General features: G+C 38.0%; 1 protein-coding gene across 1 annotated transcript; it reads left to right on the top strand.

Annotated features, from left to right (window-relative positions):
• The first annotated feature begins 1,021 nt into the window (after positions 1 to 1,021).
• Positions 1,022 to 4,712, top strand: LOC146456342 (dual specificity protein phosphatase 3-like). The gene is made up of 2 exons (XM_085093209.1): positions 1,022 to 1,196; positions 2,909 to 4,712. Exons 1-2 carry the CDS (start codon positions 1,054 to 1,056, stop codon positions 3,339 to 3,341), a joined length of 576 nt encoding a protein of 191 aa, XP_084949335.1. The 5' UTR covers positions 1,022 to 1,053; the 3' UTR covers positions 3,342 to 4,712.
• Positions 4,713 to 15,757: the final 11,045 nt, after the last annotated feature.

The raw sequence follows: 15,757 nt of genomic DNA, 5'->3' as shown, positions 1-15,757 counted from the left end.
TGTAGACTGAGGTAGAGAGAGCATGAAATGTGAAAGGCAAGGGTCAAAAATGAGTAGTGCCCAATTTCGTGTTGATAAATTGTAATGATATTATTCAGGATTGCCAAGGCCAGGAAAGTCAGAGAAAAGCAGATTTTTGCAAGATCAGGGTAAAGTCAGTTCATTTAGGGTTACGGTTTATTAAGTTTTCTTATAGTGTGAGAAGGGTAATGAATGCGTTGTTGAAAAATAAACAAATTAAATTGAGCTTACTCCTATACACAAGATCCTAAAAGCATAGGTGGTTTGCATTGCTGCCATGTTGGTGTTCAAAACAAAAGAAAATTTGTTCGCACAATTTGCATAAAAATGGAATTTAACTCCCAGAGGAGAAAAATCTTATTGTTCCTGTACACCAACATGGCCGCCGTGACGTCACATGCAAACCATCAACTTAACTACAAGGAAATCAGCAATGTCGGGGATTTGATGCGGCAACCCTGAATTCATTATGACAGTTAATGATGAAAAGGAAACGTAGAGGGAAACAAGTTTGAGGTACAACAAATCTTTGCACTTCTAAGAAACGAGATTTTGTTTTGGACTCTTTACCCCTGCAAGCTGTCAGCTGGCTGGTGACGTCTGATTGAGTTCCACGGTTTTAGTCCTCCTGCATCTCGTGCAGTGTCTTTCTCTTTGCCTCGTGGTTGTGCAAAAAAAATATAACAAGATACCAATCGCTGTCACAATCAACACAGCTGCTGCACAAGTCACTGATAACTCAACCACGTCAATCTTGGTTTCTGTTCCAGTGGAATTTCCCATCAGCAAAAATCTATCCAGTTTAGTCTGCGATAGGGATTCAGTCGTTTTATCTTTGGTTTCCTTTCACTGAAACATTTCTCTGCAGCGAAAATGGCTGAGCTGTAGCATAATTTGTACAGCAAGGGTCTTTTCCATCCATAATTCATATCACAAGTAAATGCGAGGTTTGGTATGATTTCTTGCCGCCATCGCCGCCATCTTTAATTGTACGGCCCACAATGCATTTCAAGAGTTGAAGCAAAACAAAACATGGCGGAAGAGGCGGAAGATGCTGTTGTACTAACCACGGTAAAGGACTTAAATCAGATAATAACTGAGCCTGCAAATGGATTATTTATGTTACCGTCTGACGATTACAACGAGATCTTTGAAGGAATATTTCTTGGTGGAGAGTAAGTATACTAAAAGGGTTAGCTAAGCTTCCCAAAGCTTTTCAATATAAGCTTACTAGACTTACTAGCTTCGTAGCGAATTGGCCACCAGCTGTCAATCCTGTGTTAGGGGTAGCTATTGCAAATTATCACGAGCTATTTTAGCCTGTGAACAGGCTCCCAAAGTGGGGCATTAGGGCGAGGAGAATGGAGAGCGGAGCGGAGTGAACAGAGCGCGGTCTGGGAGACCAATCTTGATTGATGTCTCTTCAAATATCACTCTTGGGAGCCTGTTCACAGGCCATCGTTATTTAAACCTCACTAGAATTACGTTTTAAAAAGAAAGGAAAAACCCAGTGGATTCTGATAATTGTATTAAAATGAGAAAAAAATGGCCAATCCTTTAACTTTCCCCCTTTTCGGGCATAATTTTGAACTTTTGCAGATTGGCTTGTATTCACATTCTTGTCTCCTGGGACAGAAAGCCATACAAATGCCCTTTCCTTGAGTGCTCCAAGGCCTTTCCTTTCCTTCATCTCACAAGATTCCCCCACCAATTGGGAAAAAACAAATTTTATTATCCCCAGGTCAGGAGGGGTTGACTCCTTAGAGAAATGAATGACATAACCTCTGACTGTGATCGCACAAGCAAGTAAGCGGGGGAGGGGGGACTCCCATATTAAAGTGATGGGGGTGATCGTTATACCTTTTAGGGGTTAAATTTTGTTGTTTGGTACCCCTTATGGTGCTAAAATTGAAAATGACTTCCAGCAGAGATAATTGGTGGTAGCCTTTAGGGTATTGAGGCGAAAAATATGAGAGAAACTAAATGCCAGTCAACTGATTTTGTACCTCTTTAGGAGTAAAAAAATGTTCAGACCTTGCCCACAAAACAGAATTCTGGTACCCTTTTAGGGTTTTTTTATTGGAGCTTCCTCCCCCTCCCCCCCCCCCCCCCCCCCTCCCTGCCAGGGCAAACAAATCAATTTTTCTTCCTGGTAACCTTGAAGGGTTTTTTTTAAAGGAGGTTCCCCCTGCCCTGCTAGGGCAAATAAATCAATTTTTGTTCCTGGTACCCTTTTAGGGTTTTTTAAAGGAGGTCCCCCCACCCTGCCAGGACAAATAAATCAAATTTTGTCCCTGGTACCCTTTTAGGGTTTTTTAAAGGAGGTCCCCCCACCCTGCCAGGGCAAATAAATCAATTTTTCTTCCTGGTACCCTTTTAGGGTTTTTTAAAGGAGGTCCCCCCACCCTGCCGGGGCAAATAAATCAATTTTTGTTCCCAAAAGACATATGATGTATGTGGCTGTTCCTATCAATGCCAATTATGGCAGTTTACTGGACCTTGCCCACAAAACAGAATTCTGGTACCCTTTTAGGGTTTTTTTATTGGAGCTCCCCCCCCCCCCCTCCCTGCCGGGGCAAATAAATCAATTTTTCTTCCTGGTAACCTTTAAGGGTTTTTTTAAAGGAGGTCCCCCCACCCTGCCAGGACAAATAAATCAATTTTTGTTCCTGGTACCCTTTTAGGGTTTTTTAAAGGAGGTCCCCCCACCTTGCCAGGGCAAATAAATCAATTTTTCTTCCTGGTACCCTTTAAGGGTTTTTTAAAGGAGGTCCCCCCACCCTACCAGGGCAAATAAATCAATTTTTGTTCCCAAAAGATATATGATGTATGTGGCTGTTCCTATCAATGCCAATTATGGCAGTTTACTGGGAAAATTTGTTTTCAGATCAACTGCCTTGAATAAAGAGGAACTTCAATCACTTGGAATCACTCACGTGCTGAATGCAGCTCATGGAACCAAACTTTACCATGTTCATACTGGGCCAGATTACTACTGTGAAACAGGAATAATCTACCATGGTGTTCCTGCTATGGACATGTTTACATTCAAAATCAACCGCTACTTTGACGAGGCATGTGATTTCATCGGGAAGGTGATTGGAACCAAACAAACTAGCAATGTTTGTGGGAGGATATTGGTTCACTGCAAGGAGGGTGTAAGTCGCTCAGCTTCACTTGTTTTGGCCTATTTAGTAAGGGATCAAGAAATGCAACTCAAAGATGCTGTTAGACTTGTTCGAAGTAAGCGTGCAATTACACCCAATGAAGGTTTCCTTCAACAGCTGATAGATTATTCGGCTAAGCTTGGAACGGCATAGGAAAACACTGAAAAAAAATTCCACTTTTTTGTGGTGTTTCTGAAAACAACTGGATATGTTTACCTGGTAGTGGCACAACTTTCATTCCAGTATGAGTTCACTCCGGTTTCCTCTTGTGGCTCTGTATTCGTTTACATGATACCAACACAAAATCTCATTCCAGAAAGAGACAAATCATTGCGAGTTCACTGCAGTAACTGTACGGGAGCGAGATTTTCATTCTGGTGCAAAAACTCATTCCGACATGTGATGTAAAACCAGTACGACTTTTTGTCCCAGCACGGAGTCACTCTCCCGGGAGTGTTGAACAGTTAATGCATAGTTTTCTACATCCAATCCAAGATGGCATCACAATCACAAATTTGTTTCTTTATAATTAAACACACGTTGGCCGGCATGAAGTGTCCCTTCCTGTAAACACAATATGAAATCACACTCTTCACATGTAAACACCAACTTTATTACTTGTGTGGTTTACAAATATGTTAACATTTTCACCCTTCATGTAACCATAATACACATATTGTAATTGATTAAGCTAAGAACAACAGACTGCTGAGTAAGGCTGGACAGGCCACCAACTAAAGTGTTTTAATATTGAAGGAAATGAAGAAATATGTAAAAAATGGGGTTGACAGACCTACATAACTCCAGCTGTGTGTCCATTGTATTGATAAAATCTTAAACTGGTAAGATCATACTGACTGTGTGTCACATCTCAGTTAAGATGACTGCATCCTTGGACAGTGATCTTTTGAAATAAGCCGCTTGCCTTGTCTTCTACATATGGCGTCAGATTGGGGAGATACCTACAGCTCATACGGCTCCTACATATTGAAAAGAGGAGAGAACTGGTAGATCCTTGCTAGGGAAGAGGGAAATGAAGTCAAGGAACTACAGTTATCAACATTAGCTGCTTTAGTGTCCCTGCCAACTCTGGCGGAGCTAAAGTTCCTTAAATGTATATGATCAACGCTACAACAAAGGAGATCATTTTCTTTGCTTGCCGAGTGTCATAAGACAATAATCGGAATAATAATAATCCTCAACATTTTTAACGTTTGCACATAATTTTTTTTTACCCTTAAGTGCTAACAACCGTTTCAAACTTAAGTTTGCATCCGCAACTTTGAAAAATTTTAAACATTCCTCTTTTATACGCATAAATTGATACATGGAAATTAACTAAAAGAAATCGCTGAGGTGGAAAATTTGAACATTTTTAACAATAGACTCAGGAGTTATCTAACGAGTGACTGGATTCCCGTGTTGTAATTGATATTTTGTGTTTTGAAATGTATTATTTGTTTATGTTTTTTATTATTGTAAGGAAGGAAATAAACTAGAAAGGGATAATCTCTTTTATCTCCTTTTCACTTTTTCTATAAAAATTGTGGATTTATAAACAGTTATTATTATTATAAATAAACTTACACACGCTACATCTGCATATGACAAGTGAAAGGGAGCTTTCATAAGTTACTGGAATGTTTAACGGTTACTGAACTGTTTCCTGCAAACACAGTGTGTTGCCGGAATTAGCCAAAAGTTAGATCAAGGACGTCATGTGTCAAATGCCGCAAGTCGCATACACGATTTTTTTATGTATAACCTGCTTGTGTGAGTGAGTTTTCGTTTCTGTCAGTCAATGTTTTTGTTTGTTTGGTTTTTCTTTTAAGTTTACGAAAAGTCCCGAAGTTGTCTAGGTTTTCCCCCAATCTGCCGCAACAAACGTCTTCATACTGTATGGCAAAAACGCGTATGACATTTGTCCTGTTACTTATTGCATGAGAGGTTGATTTCCAAGTCAGCGACAGATGCGTAATTTTGCAACTTGCACATTTGGCAAATGCAAAAATGTTTTGCAAAACATGTTCATGAAAAACTGTAAGTTGTATGTATAAACAGGAACTTCTGTCTTTTTATAAATAGATTTCTTTAAAAATGTGATACTACGCGTGTCAGTTGCCAATGTACAGTGTGGTGATTGGCTTATTGACTCCCTAATATTGATACGTGTATTACCAGCGCGGTGCGCAACCAATTTTTTTGTTGGAGAAGGAACGTGAGATTTTCCTTTGCCTAGTTTGTGTGAAAAGAGCGGCTGCGTGATACTTTCTTTGTTGTTGTTTGTTTGTTTGTTGCCTCTAGTGTTGTGCATGCAGCTACAGTAGATACAGTAGATCTCGGCGCACCTTACACTGGAAAACAGTTTGTCAGGTAACACCGCCCTTGAACCTCTAGTCAAGTCTACACCGTGCGTCTGTACCTGTTTTGGAGGTTTTCATGTTATAAATGACGGTGCGTTTCAGTTAGTAAAGCTTAATAATTGTGACTTGAGCGGTCACCCTAATGATCGACAGAGATCAAATCAGCTTTCGCGCCTAATCACTGATTCTGTAAGAAACTGGGAATTTTTCATTTTTCCTAGAGACTGATGGAAGACCAAGCCTCGTTCCCAGAGTCCGCGTTACTCTTATCTAGCGGAACGGACTCTGGGAACGAAATTGTTGCGATAACCCGTTCATTGCTCATGCGCGCATTCACGAGTTAAAAAGCGCGCAAAATTATTTAACCTAAACGTGCTACAGTCATGATTGTCAGATGTCAAACAAATGTTGATGCGCAATCGATGTAATAAATTTACATTTTGTGTCGTTCATTTGTTAAAAGCACGCGGCTCATTAATCCCTACACACTGACCTGTCAGGGCGTTTAGTCGCTTATAATAATTAAGTTTACCGTTTATTGATAAGACAAAAAATGGGAATAGCCAATTTCATCATTCTATATTTATCTTTACGTATTAAGAGTATGACTTTTGGAAACGAATTTAACTTAGAAAAAGCGCGCAAATAATTTAATTAATGTAAAGTCATAATTTAAGTCGTTCACTTTCTCAAAAGCGCGCGGCTCATTATAATCTATGCACCTGTCAATGTCAAGCCGTAGGACATCTGAACGTATCTGAAATACTGTTGTTGTTTTTTTTTTAATTCCCGACTGTGCGGCATTTATGGATGGTCCAAAGAATCTGTAAATTGGCGTTACCAAATGCGTTTTGTCCTTAAAAAGAAACGCGGTTACAGGAACTATCCGTGGTAAACTGGCAACAAGGCGCACTGAACTGATAGTGTAATGAGAGCGCACGTCCACAAAAGTTAAAGGTTTAAGAAATGTTAAATAATTAGATGTCAAGTACTGCTCTTAACTGAGCTGCAACCTACAATTAAGTGAGATAGACAAATAAATGAGAATAGCCAATTTTATCATTGCATATCTATTTACAGTCGAACCTGTATTAGGCGGTTACCCTCGGCAGAATGGCTGTAACTGACCGCTTAATACATGTTGTACAGAATACACGTCAACTGGCACAATAAAAGTGACATTTTATATCAGTAACAATTGATAATTTAGTGCGCAGTTTATTTACAAAAGCGCTCTCCAAATCACTTACGGCTTGGTTAAGAAACTGTAGTAATAAAAAGGGTATGACAAAGGAGAACAATACAGGGTATAGAAACGGACTAATAAAACATTTAACGCCAAGATCGTACAGTCAGTATTGCAGATCATTAGAAATTCAATTGCTTGGCATGACATTTGGTGACCAAATAGCTGGGACCTAGTAAAGGGTGACCTCGACGAAACGCTTAATAGAGGTGACTGTTAATAGAAATCAGAATTACAGTAATCAATTTAGCGAAGTAATTTTTCGGGACTTAATTTGGCAACTGTCCAAGATGGTGAGACTGAATTAAGAAAAAGCGCGCAAAATTAAACAAATTTTGATACGTATAATTGATGTAATTCATTAACAATTTGTGCCGTCCTCTTTGTCAAAAGCGCGCGGCTCATTAATGGCTTTGTACCTGTCAATGATAAGAATTTGTTACACTGAAGAAGAAGAAGAAGAAGAAGAAGAAGAAGAAGAAGAAGAAGAAGAAGAAGAAGAAGAAGAAGAAGAAGAAGAAGAAGTTTTATTTGCTCTCTGAAGCTAATGGCAATTTTGCAAATAGAACTGTTGAAATAAAAGAAATAAATTTACATTTTTATTTCAATAATTAATTATTAGAGCCTGAGGGCTAAGTTAACTGGAAAGTTTTCTAGTTAGTCCCCAGCCTTTTAGTTTACGCATCAGATGTTGCGGGCATGCTATGATTTTTCTTAAAGCGATAGGAGTCCGATGGGCTGCTTGGAAAAGTTTTGCTTTGTTCAAAATGGGTTTGCTTAATACACAAATTCTAGTCAGCTAAAAATGCTTATTGTGTTACGGCAAAATGCCTGGAATAATGCTCACTTTGTACTCAAACGGCTTGTAACATGAACAGTTTATGAGAATGATATTGCTGCAACAAAAAAGTATAACAAGTTTTGAAAAAAATCTTCTGAAGTCACACGAAATAATTTACTTATTCAGTGCAGTTATAAATATAAAATACTTCGATTCGGTACGATTTAATAATTAATTAACTTTGGGGGTCACGGTGTTAATTTAAGATTGGAAATAAATTACTTAATTACAATATGAATAGTGTTTTTCAGACTATATACTTCAGTTAAAAAGAGCTTTTCATTCAGTTCAAATTTGAAATCGAGCCGGAGTAGATTGGTGGCGAACCGGACGAGGAGAAGTAACAATGGCGAGGGTTAAAATTTTCTTGTTTTTGTCAATTTTATCAACTTTCATAAGAATTGGAAGTTCGTTGCCTTTTGGAAGTTTTAAAGACGATTTTAACATCGGTGAGTACGTTTTAACTTGACCATGGTACACAAAATATCAGAACTGTTTTATTCCTAGCTCTAACACAAAATGCCAAACAGGCGGGAAGGAAGCGCGCTTTCTCTTTAAAAGAAATGTGGTTTAATTTAGGGATTGCAGACAGCCTCTTTGGTAAACTAAGAACATGGCGTACCAGGAACAGTATTAGAACTGAGCGCGCGCGCCCCGGGATAAATTACAGGTTATTAAAATAAATGGTTATTAATGTATAGTCATAATTTTCAGATGTCAAACAAAGTTGACAAGCTTCGCATATCATTTGCAATAGTATCGATTGTTACTCAAACCCCAGAAGAAATTGGCAAAGATCACAGAAAATCAGCTTAAGACCACAAAAACAAGTGATAGACTTCAGTTTGAGAGAGGTGAATCGTCCAAAAGCTGAACAAAGTACAAATTTGATTCAGATCTATAACTTGAATTGCACCGGCTCGACACGACCGAGATACCAGGCATAAAGAAGGCTGAAGAATAGGAAAAGCGCGATAATCTGGACATTGTTATGACTCTTAAGCCGCAGTTAAACAATTTTGATTATTTTGATGATATCTTAACTAGATTTGAACTATAAAAAATTGCGACAAAGTTGAAAAGTTTAAAAAATTTAAAACCATCTTGGTTACAAGTTTAAAAAAGCGACGACGTTTCGACGTTCGCTTAACATCATTATTAAGTCAACGATGAGTGAAATGAAAACGAATATAAATGTAAAAGAATTCCTAAGAGACACAAATAATGACTTTGAGCGAACGTCGAAAGGTCGGCGCTGTTTTTAAACTTTTAACCAAGATGGTTTTAAATTTTTTAAACTTTTCAACTTTGTCGCAATTCTTTATAGTTAAATTGTTCAACAAATCTCTTCTTCTACGTATCTTAACTAGATTGTTGTGAAAAACGCGCCCACGTAATTTATGTTAGCTCGTTTATCTTTTCGCGCCATTTTGAAAACCGGCAAATTGAAGGTAAATAATTGAGATCGTTAGAGTGGTATTTCTTGTTATATGTCTTGAGTACAAAAGATATATATATATACTGAGATATTTCACAGACTTTGGGACCCATCTACAACGAGACTAGCAGAATCGTAACCAAACTGGTGGGCCACGTTAGGACCAAGCATCTGTGACGTGAAACATCTAGGTGAAGAGAGTGAATGTAAAGTAGAAAAGGCGAGGGAAATTATTAGAATTTTGTCAAAACGTGCGTAAAAATATTTTCTTATTTCACGAGTATACTATTTGATTACCTTTTAATATCATGGGTGACAAGTTACTCTCACAATCGTGAGTTTTGACTTGTTTATTGTATCGAGAAGCGTCGCCATAGCAATTTTGTAATTTCACGTGTGATATTATTAATTAACCCTGAAATTTTGCGCTAAAAATTAAGGAATAATTTTTGTCACCCATGATATTACGTATACTCTGGAAACAACATGTTGAGCCCAGTGCGCTCACCGCTACGCCACGGTCTCCCCCAAAAAAGCAAGAGAGAGATCGAGAGTAATTAAACAACCACCAAAATGACGCGCTAGTTTTCATAGCCATTTTTTCAAAGGGTATTTCCTTACCTGACTTTATACGAACTCTTGCTTTTTCCAGCCAGATTGCTGGCTTAACACAAATTCCAGCTCAAGAGGTAACATAACTTACCGTCGGTACTAAACGGCTGATAAAACTTAAAAGGTAAATCCAAATGGCCCAAAAGGCTAATTATTTATTATTATGCATTGAAAAAATGCCCGTTCATCACGGTAATGAAACTCAAACTCTTTGACCCGATCGTGTCTGCACATGTTACGTTGGAACATGTACAACACAACTGATTACGTAGCTACTTTTTTTTTATTATCATTAGCAAGAATTCAATTTTCGCCATTGACTTACGTCGCGTTTGATTGATAGTTTTCCGGAATAAGAATTAAACGGGTTAGATTTCATCTTTAGGCCGGTAAAATTGGGTAGACGTATCTGTAAACTTTCGCTTATACACGATCATGATTAAACGACGACGACAACAACAACAACAACAACAACAAGAACAGTACTTTATTTGGACAAGGTAAATTAGAATTAACTGTGTAATCTTCAAAGAGCCTGCTAAATAAACGCTATTTTGCATTCCAACTACTCCAAAAACCTGTTATAACGGTTTTCTTGAAATCATTACATGCATGTATCAGGCTATTCCAGAATAGGGCCTATTGAACGCACCCTTAGCGACTGCTTATTTTATCCTTTTAACACCAAATCAAACAACACCAAGCTTTGTAACTTTTGGTAAAAAAATTATGACAGCGATTTAGTATGATATCTAATTGTTCACATGGCATGATGTTTCCATGGCAATAGGATTTTGACAGCCACGTTTTTCCAAATTTGGATGTTTTTTCCAGTTTGGTGAAAACTTTTAAGTGTATCATCGATACATGTACGCCGAAGGTCCATAAACTTGCAATAAAAAAAGGACTAGACCACTATTTAACCAATACGGACTAAACAAGCTAGTTCAATAGGGCTTTTATATAAGACTTTCCCGCTTGTTGCTTTCTAATTCGCGTAAATATATATAAAAAATAAGATCTTTTAACAGGGAGCCCACGTCACAAAATGTGGTTTTCAAGGAGGCCCTGCATAAATCTAATGTAAGAATACAAACAAGAAAATACAAATATAGCTATCTAAAAATAAAGAGTAAAAAGGGCAAGGTCGATAAAAGAGTCTACATGTTTCTAATAAGACGTCTAAAAACTAAAAAATCGGTAATGTTCCTAATGCCGTCTGGGAGAGCGTTCCAGTCATCTACCGCAAAAAGCTTGTTTATGTTCAAGCAGTGCGAGAAAAAGTGCAAGAAAGTAAAAACTCCGACATAACAGTTTGAACAGTTTCTACTTCATAAGGATAATTTAAAACATTTTTTTTTTGTTTTTTTTGTCAGAATTGAAACACTTTGCCCCTTTCAAACGTATGTTGTAAAGCAAACGGTCCCCCCCGGGGGGGAGTTATTAGATAGGGGAAAGTTAGTAGAGAGAGGGGGGATTATAGGGCTTGTAAGTTACTTAATAAACGGTATGAAATCGCTGAATGAAGTGATCGTTCTAAAATAATATCCTAAAGTATATCACTAAAACACCATAACATACTGCCATTACTCCCCAGGTGCCAGAGAAAAAGGTCATGATACAACCCATCCAGCAGGTATATTCTGCATTTCAGCTTTATTTTAGAATCTCAGTTACTCTTAGATCAAAGGTAACGCAAGCTCACAATATGAATAAAAAAGGAAAAATATGAGATTTCTATGAGGCTTCAATGAGCAGTTTCCTGAGTGTAACTGAAATAAGGGTTTTTTGAAAACGAAATAACTTCGTTTGTGCTTGAGTTTATTTATTAACAGCTACTTTTGGCGCTCTGTAAACTGTTCAGGACCAATTATCTTGCATAATATTTATATAGTGTTATAATAAAATCGCTACAGTTCCTGAATCATAAATATTCATACAGACTAAAATCTTACTATTCTTTTAACAGATGACGCCTTCGATGACATAGCTCGTGGTGTTTATGGTAAATATCTCTTCGTCGAGCGTACAATTACATAAAGCGGCAGTTTAAAATTTGAGATACTCTCCCCAGTAATTTGTACAATTCGTTTGACTTCCAAAGCTAAGCCGAGGACCAGTTGGTCTCACCGAGGAACCAGTTTGGCGTGGTGGAGAGGATTACACCAATGCATTTCAATTAATTTTCGATCTTTTTTCGCATCTATTGGCCCACGTTCATTAAACACAAATAAATATTTACGTTCCCTGTTAACATTTTTGCTATTTTCATTCTGTCATTCTTACTTTCTCCTTTTCGGTCAGTAATTTATATCTCACATTCATTGACTATCTGAAGTCTCATAGAAAAAAAGTCAACAAATAAGAAAGAAAAAAACGATAAGGAAAACCAGAAATAGAAAAAAAAAACATTCATTACGGAAAAGAAGAAATTGGTAACCTCAAGGAGTACACCTAACACTCTGATTGCTATTTTCTAGGTTATGTTGCTAAATGCTGTGATTCTATTTTATGGGTTGTCATAAGTTTTGGAGAACACTCACTCAACACTCACTCACTCTTTGTTTTCAGTAGATTGGTTAGTTTTGTGTTAGCATAAGAGACTAGAACTTTAATCTACGGTTCTCCAAACCCTGATCCCATTTCAGACTAAATTTTTCGGGTACCCTTTTTCACACTTGGCATTTAAAATTCCTACCCATTTTCAAAGCTGGTTTCTTGAATTCTTACTCGTTTCTCTGAATCAAACTTAATGGTTAAAATCTATACAAAATGGCGCAAAACCTCTATCCTTTTGCGCCGCACATACCTATATGGCTTTTATATGGGAGTACGCCACCCTCCCCGCCCCCTATATAGCTCGCCCATGCACTAATTACCTAACCGTTACTTGGTTGATCGCTACTTGATCTTAGAAAGATCCAGAAGCGATAAACTAACAATAAAGAGGGATAAGCTGATATTTGAGTCAGTGAAGATTTAACCAGTTTTCGAATCGTGTTTCTCTCAAATTTTCTTTACTTATATAGAATGCAAGAATAAGCTTCATATAAAATTCTGCAAAAGGTTCAAGAAGTTCTGTGCACACGACGATAAAAATGGTCACTTCATGAAAAAAAACTGCTACCGCCAGTGTGGTTGCTATTAAGGTGAGAATATAATTGAAGTACAAAATACAATAATTTCTCTTCAAATCCTAAGCTGTTTGTAGCCTATGCAGCTCAGTTCTTGACTAAACTATAATTTAATCTGTGTTAGCTCCTCTCAATGTTAATAATCAACGCGCAAACCAATTGAGCACTGGCTTCAGCAATAAGGAAGGTCTTCCCGAAAAATCATTTATAAATTTGTGCAAAACGAACAATATGGTATTTGAAAAAATCACCGGTTTCGCAAAGCCGACTTTGAAATAAACGCGTTCGGCATCGAGAGCTTGTTTTAGAAGTTCTTTCAGCCTCTCCGTTGTTTGCTTGTTGAACCCCCAAATTAAATGCAGTAACAGGAAGCTCGCATCCGTCAATTTTGCGTTGTTCTACGTTTTTATTCATAAAATTTCACGTCATAAAAGCAAAGTTAATTTTTGACAGAATCATGGAAACACTGTAGTAGATTCACTGAAATAATGCTGGTCTTGTAGACCGAATACGGTACTGTATATGTGAGGAAAGTACTGCACGCTTTACTTAATTTGAATCCTCGGCACTTGAAAACAAAATCCAGTCGCTCACCCGATTGATAGTTTTGTTCGTTGGGTAGCCTTCGGCTCAGAAAACGAGTGGATTGGATATTTGGACGAATTGATCCAGCCTTCACATACAAGGTTTGTTAAACGTTCTTAAACTGCATATCTATATATATACCGTTGTTTTTCTCACTTAGAAATTCCCAACGGCCAGACATCCCTCGCCGAAAGCGCGAACTCACGAGAGAGAGAGAGAGAGAGAGAGAGAGAGAGAGAGAGAGAGAGAGAGAGAGAGAGAGAGAGAGAGAGAGAGAGAGAGAGAGAGAGAGGATTGCTCCAAGACGAGCTTATTTAGTATTGGTAACTGTCTTTAATCTTTGTATGTTTAAGGTAAAGTGCAGTTACCTGTATCAAGAGAGATTACTAAATGATGAAGAGGAAGGATGATGATGATGAGATATACAGTACAGCACTACCATTTAACTCCACTAACTGCACGGATGGACAACAAATTCAAAAAAGGAACGAGAAATTTTGAAGACCTAGCTCTAAAGGCTCTTCAAAATGCACATTGTTTGCGCCATTGGGAAGGAGCTCGAAGGAGTGGCATTGGAACCAATTCTCGAAAATGGTGCCTTAAATCTGCAGAATCAGTAACCAGTCCGCCCAGCTAGTTCTGACAAATGCAAGGCAACCAAAACTCTTAAATGTACTACTTTAGTCAGACTAGGCTATTCTGCGTACATTCAAATGTAATTAACTTCATCTGCTGTCAATAAAAAGTAAGCTGAAATGTGATGTATTCTGAGTTGTTTTATTGGTCCAGAGCACGTGGTCGGTGTAGTCGACACACACTGATGATACGATTTTGTTTTCCACTGAATGCATTGAATGCATTATACCATCTACTGACGTTCCACAAATGATGAACTTGACTCTGAAGATGACTTCCGCTCAGGTTGTCGAAACGTCAGTTAAAGTCATTCCAAAATGGCATGATAATTTTATTGTTGTTGGCACTCCTTAGCTTTCTGCTTTGCAAAAGTACACTTTGTTTTGGTCTTGAACTGGCGTTTAAAGTTAGTTACTGATCTCCTCAGCAACGAGAATGTCACTGAAAACAATAGGATTTAATGAGCAAGACAATGACTCTACACGTTCGCTATAACTTTTGGCATATTCCTTGGCTGTCCTCTGCAAAACGGCAACGTGTAATGGCGAAATTCATGTGCATACATGAGGATCAATCTTTCATTCTCTTTCTCAAATGCAACTTGCACGCGGTTCACGCGGTTCCCTACCAATTCTGTTCCTGGATAGTTAGGCCACATTGTACGAGTTGGAGGAGTCGCCAAGTTGTTCAAATGTAAACGTGAATTTATATTTTCAAGAAAAGATTTTCGTTGGCGTTGACCTCCGGGTTTGAATTCCCTTCAGCGTCCTATTTAATTTAATCAAAAAACTTGAAATGCTCTTTTCCTCTTTTCCAAATCGCGTACGTTAGGGTTTTCAAAAGGAATATCTGAAAAGCATAATTAAAGAGAGTATGTTATGTCTAGTAAGCTCACCATTTAAATCAGATAATAGGGTTTAGATAGAAGAGAATATTTTGCTATGAATTTCAGAGCTAGCTTTTGTTGGCTATCCTTTTTTACGCCGTTAAAGATATTTTTGTCGCTCCGAAAACAAACAAACAAAAAAGAACTATGTTCTACGTACAGTAGCTTTAATGAAGAATTCGTTTTCTTTTATTAATCGCAACAGACACAAATTTATAATAACATACTATTTTTATATTCTATATTTTTCTAACTGTGATATTCTTTATTAATTTTAGTATTGTAAATAGGTTTATTTTTAAATTGATGAGACTTTTGTCACTCGGCGGCCATTTTGACTCCCGGAGAATATAAAACTTTTTTTTTTTTGCATGGCAAGCCTCGCCCAGACGCGAATTCAGTGCGAGGCTTGCCATGCAAAAACAAAGCTTTTTATTCTCCTGAGATTCAACGTGGCTGCCGAGTGACAAAGGTCTACCGGACACCAGCCCCATTTAAGCCTAATAAAGTTACTCACTTACTCACTCGACTTGTCCCCCCAGTCATGTTGCAGAGACGAGTTCTCAGGTCGGTATCACACGAAAGTACTTAACCCGAAGGTCCTCCGAACAGATATTCACGGTAATGATACGGCGGGTGCCCTCCTGTTAAGTTAAGTTTTCACATCTTTCTCCTCTCGTGACTTGCTTCTTTTCACGCGTTTTCCCTTCGTGTGATTTCATTACACGTGTTTTTCTTGAAGTCACGCGGCCTAGGCAATCCCGCATTTCTATTGTTAACAATCTATAAACGTGTCCAGAACTGAAACCTAAGGATAAAGGTGATGCC

This window comes from Pavona decussata, unplaced genomic scaffold (assembly GCF_977016875.1).
Source record: "Pavona decussata unplaced genomic scaffold, jaPavDecu1.1 SCAFFOLD_258, whole genome shotgun sequence".
Lineage (NCBI taxonomy): Eukaryota > Metazoa > Cnidaria > Anthozoa > Scleractinia > Agariciidae > Pavona > Pavona decussata.
Note: the sequence above shows the minus strand (reverse complement) of the source record. Positions and strands in the feature narration are given on the sequence as shown.

Excerpts from the sequence above, each read along its gene's own strand:
- LOC146456342 (XM_085093209.1), top strand. The coding sequence starts at position 1,054 with ATGGCGGAAGAGGCGGAAGATGCTGTTGTACTAACCACGGTAAAGGAC. Across the intron at positions 1,197-2,908 it reads GGAATATTTCTTGGTGGAGA|ATCAACTGCCTTGAATAAAG; the intron begins GTAAGTATACTA and ends ATTTGTTTTCAG.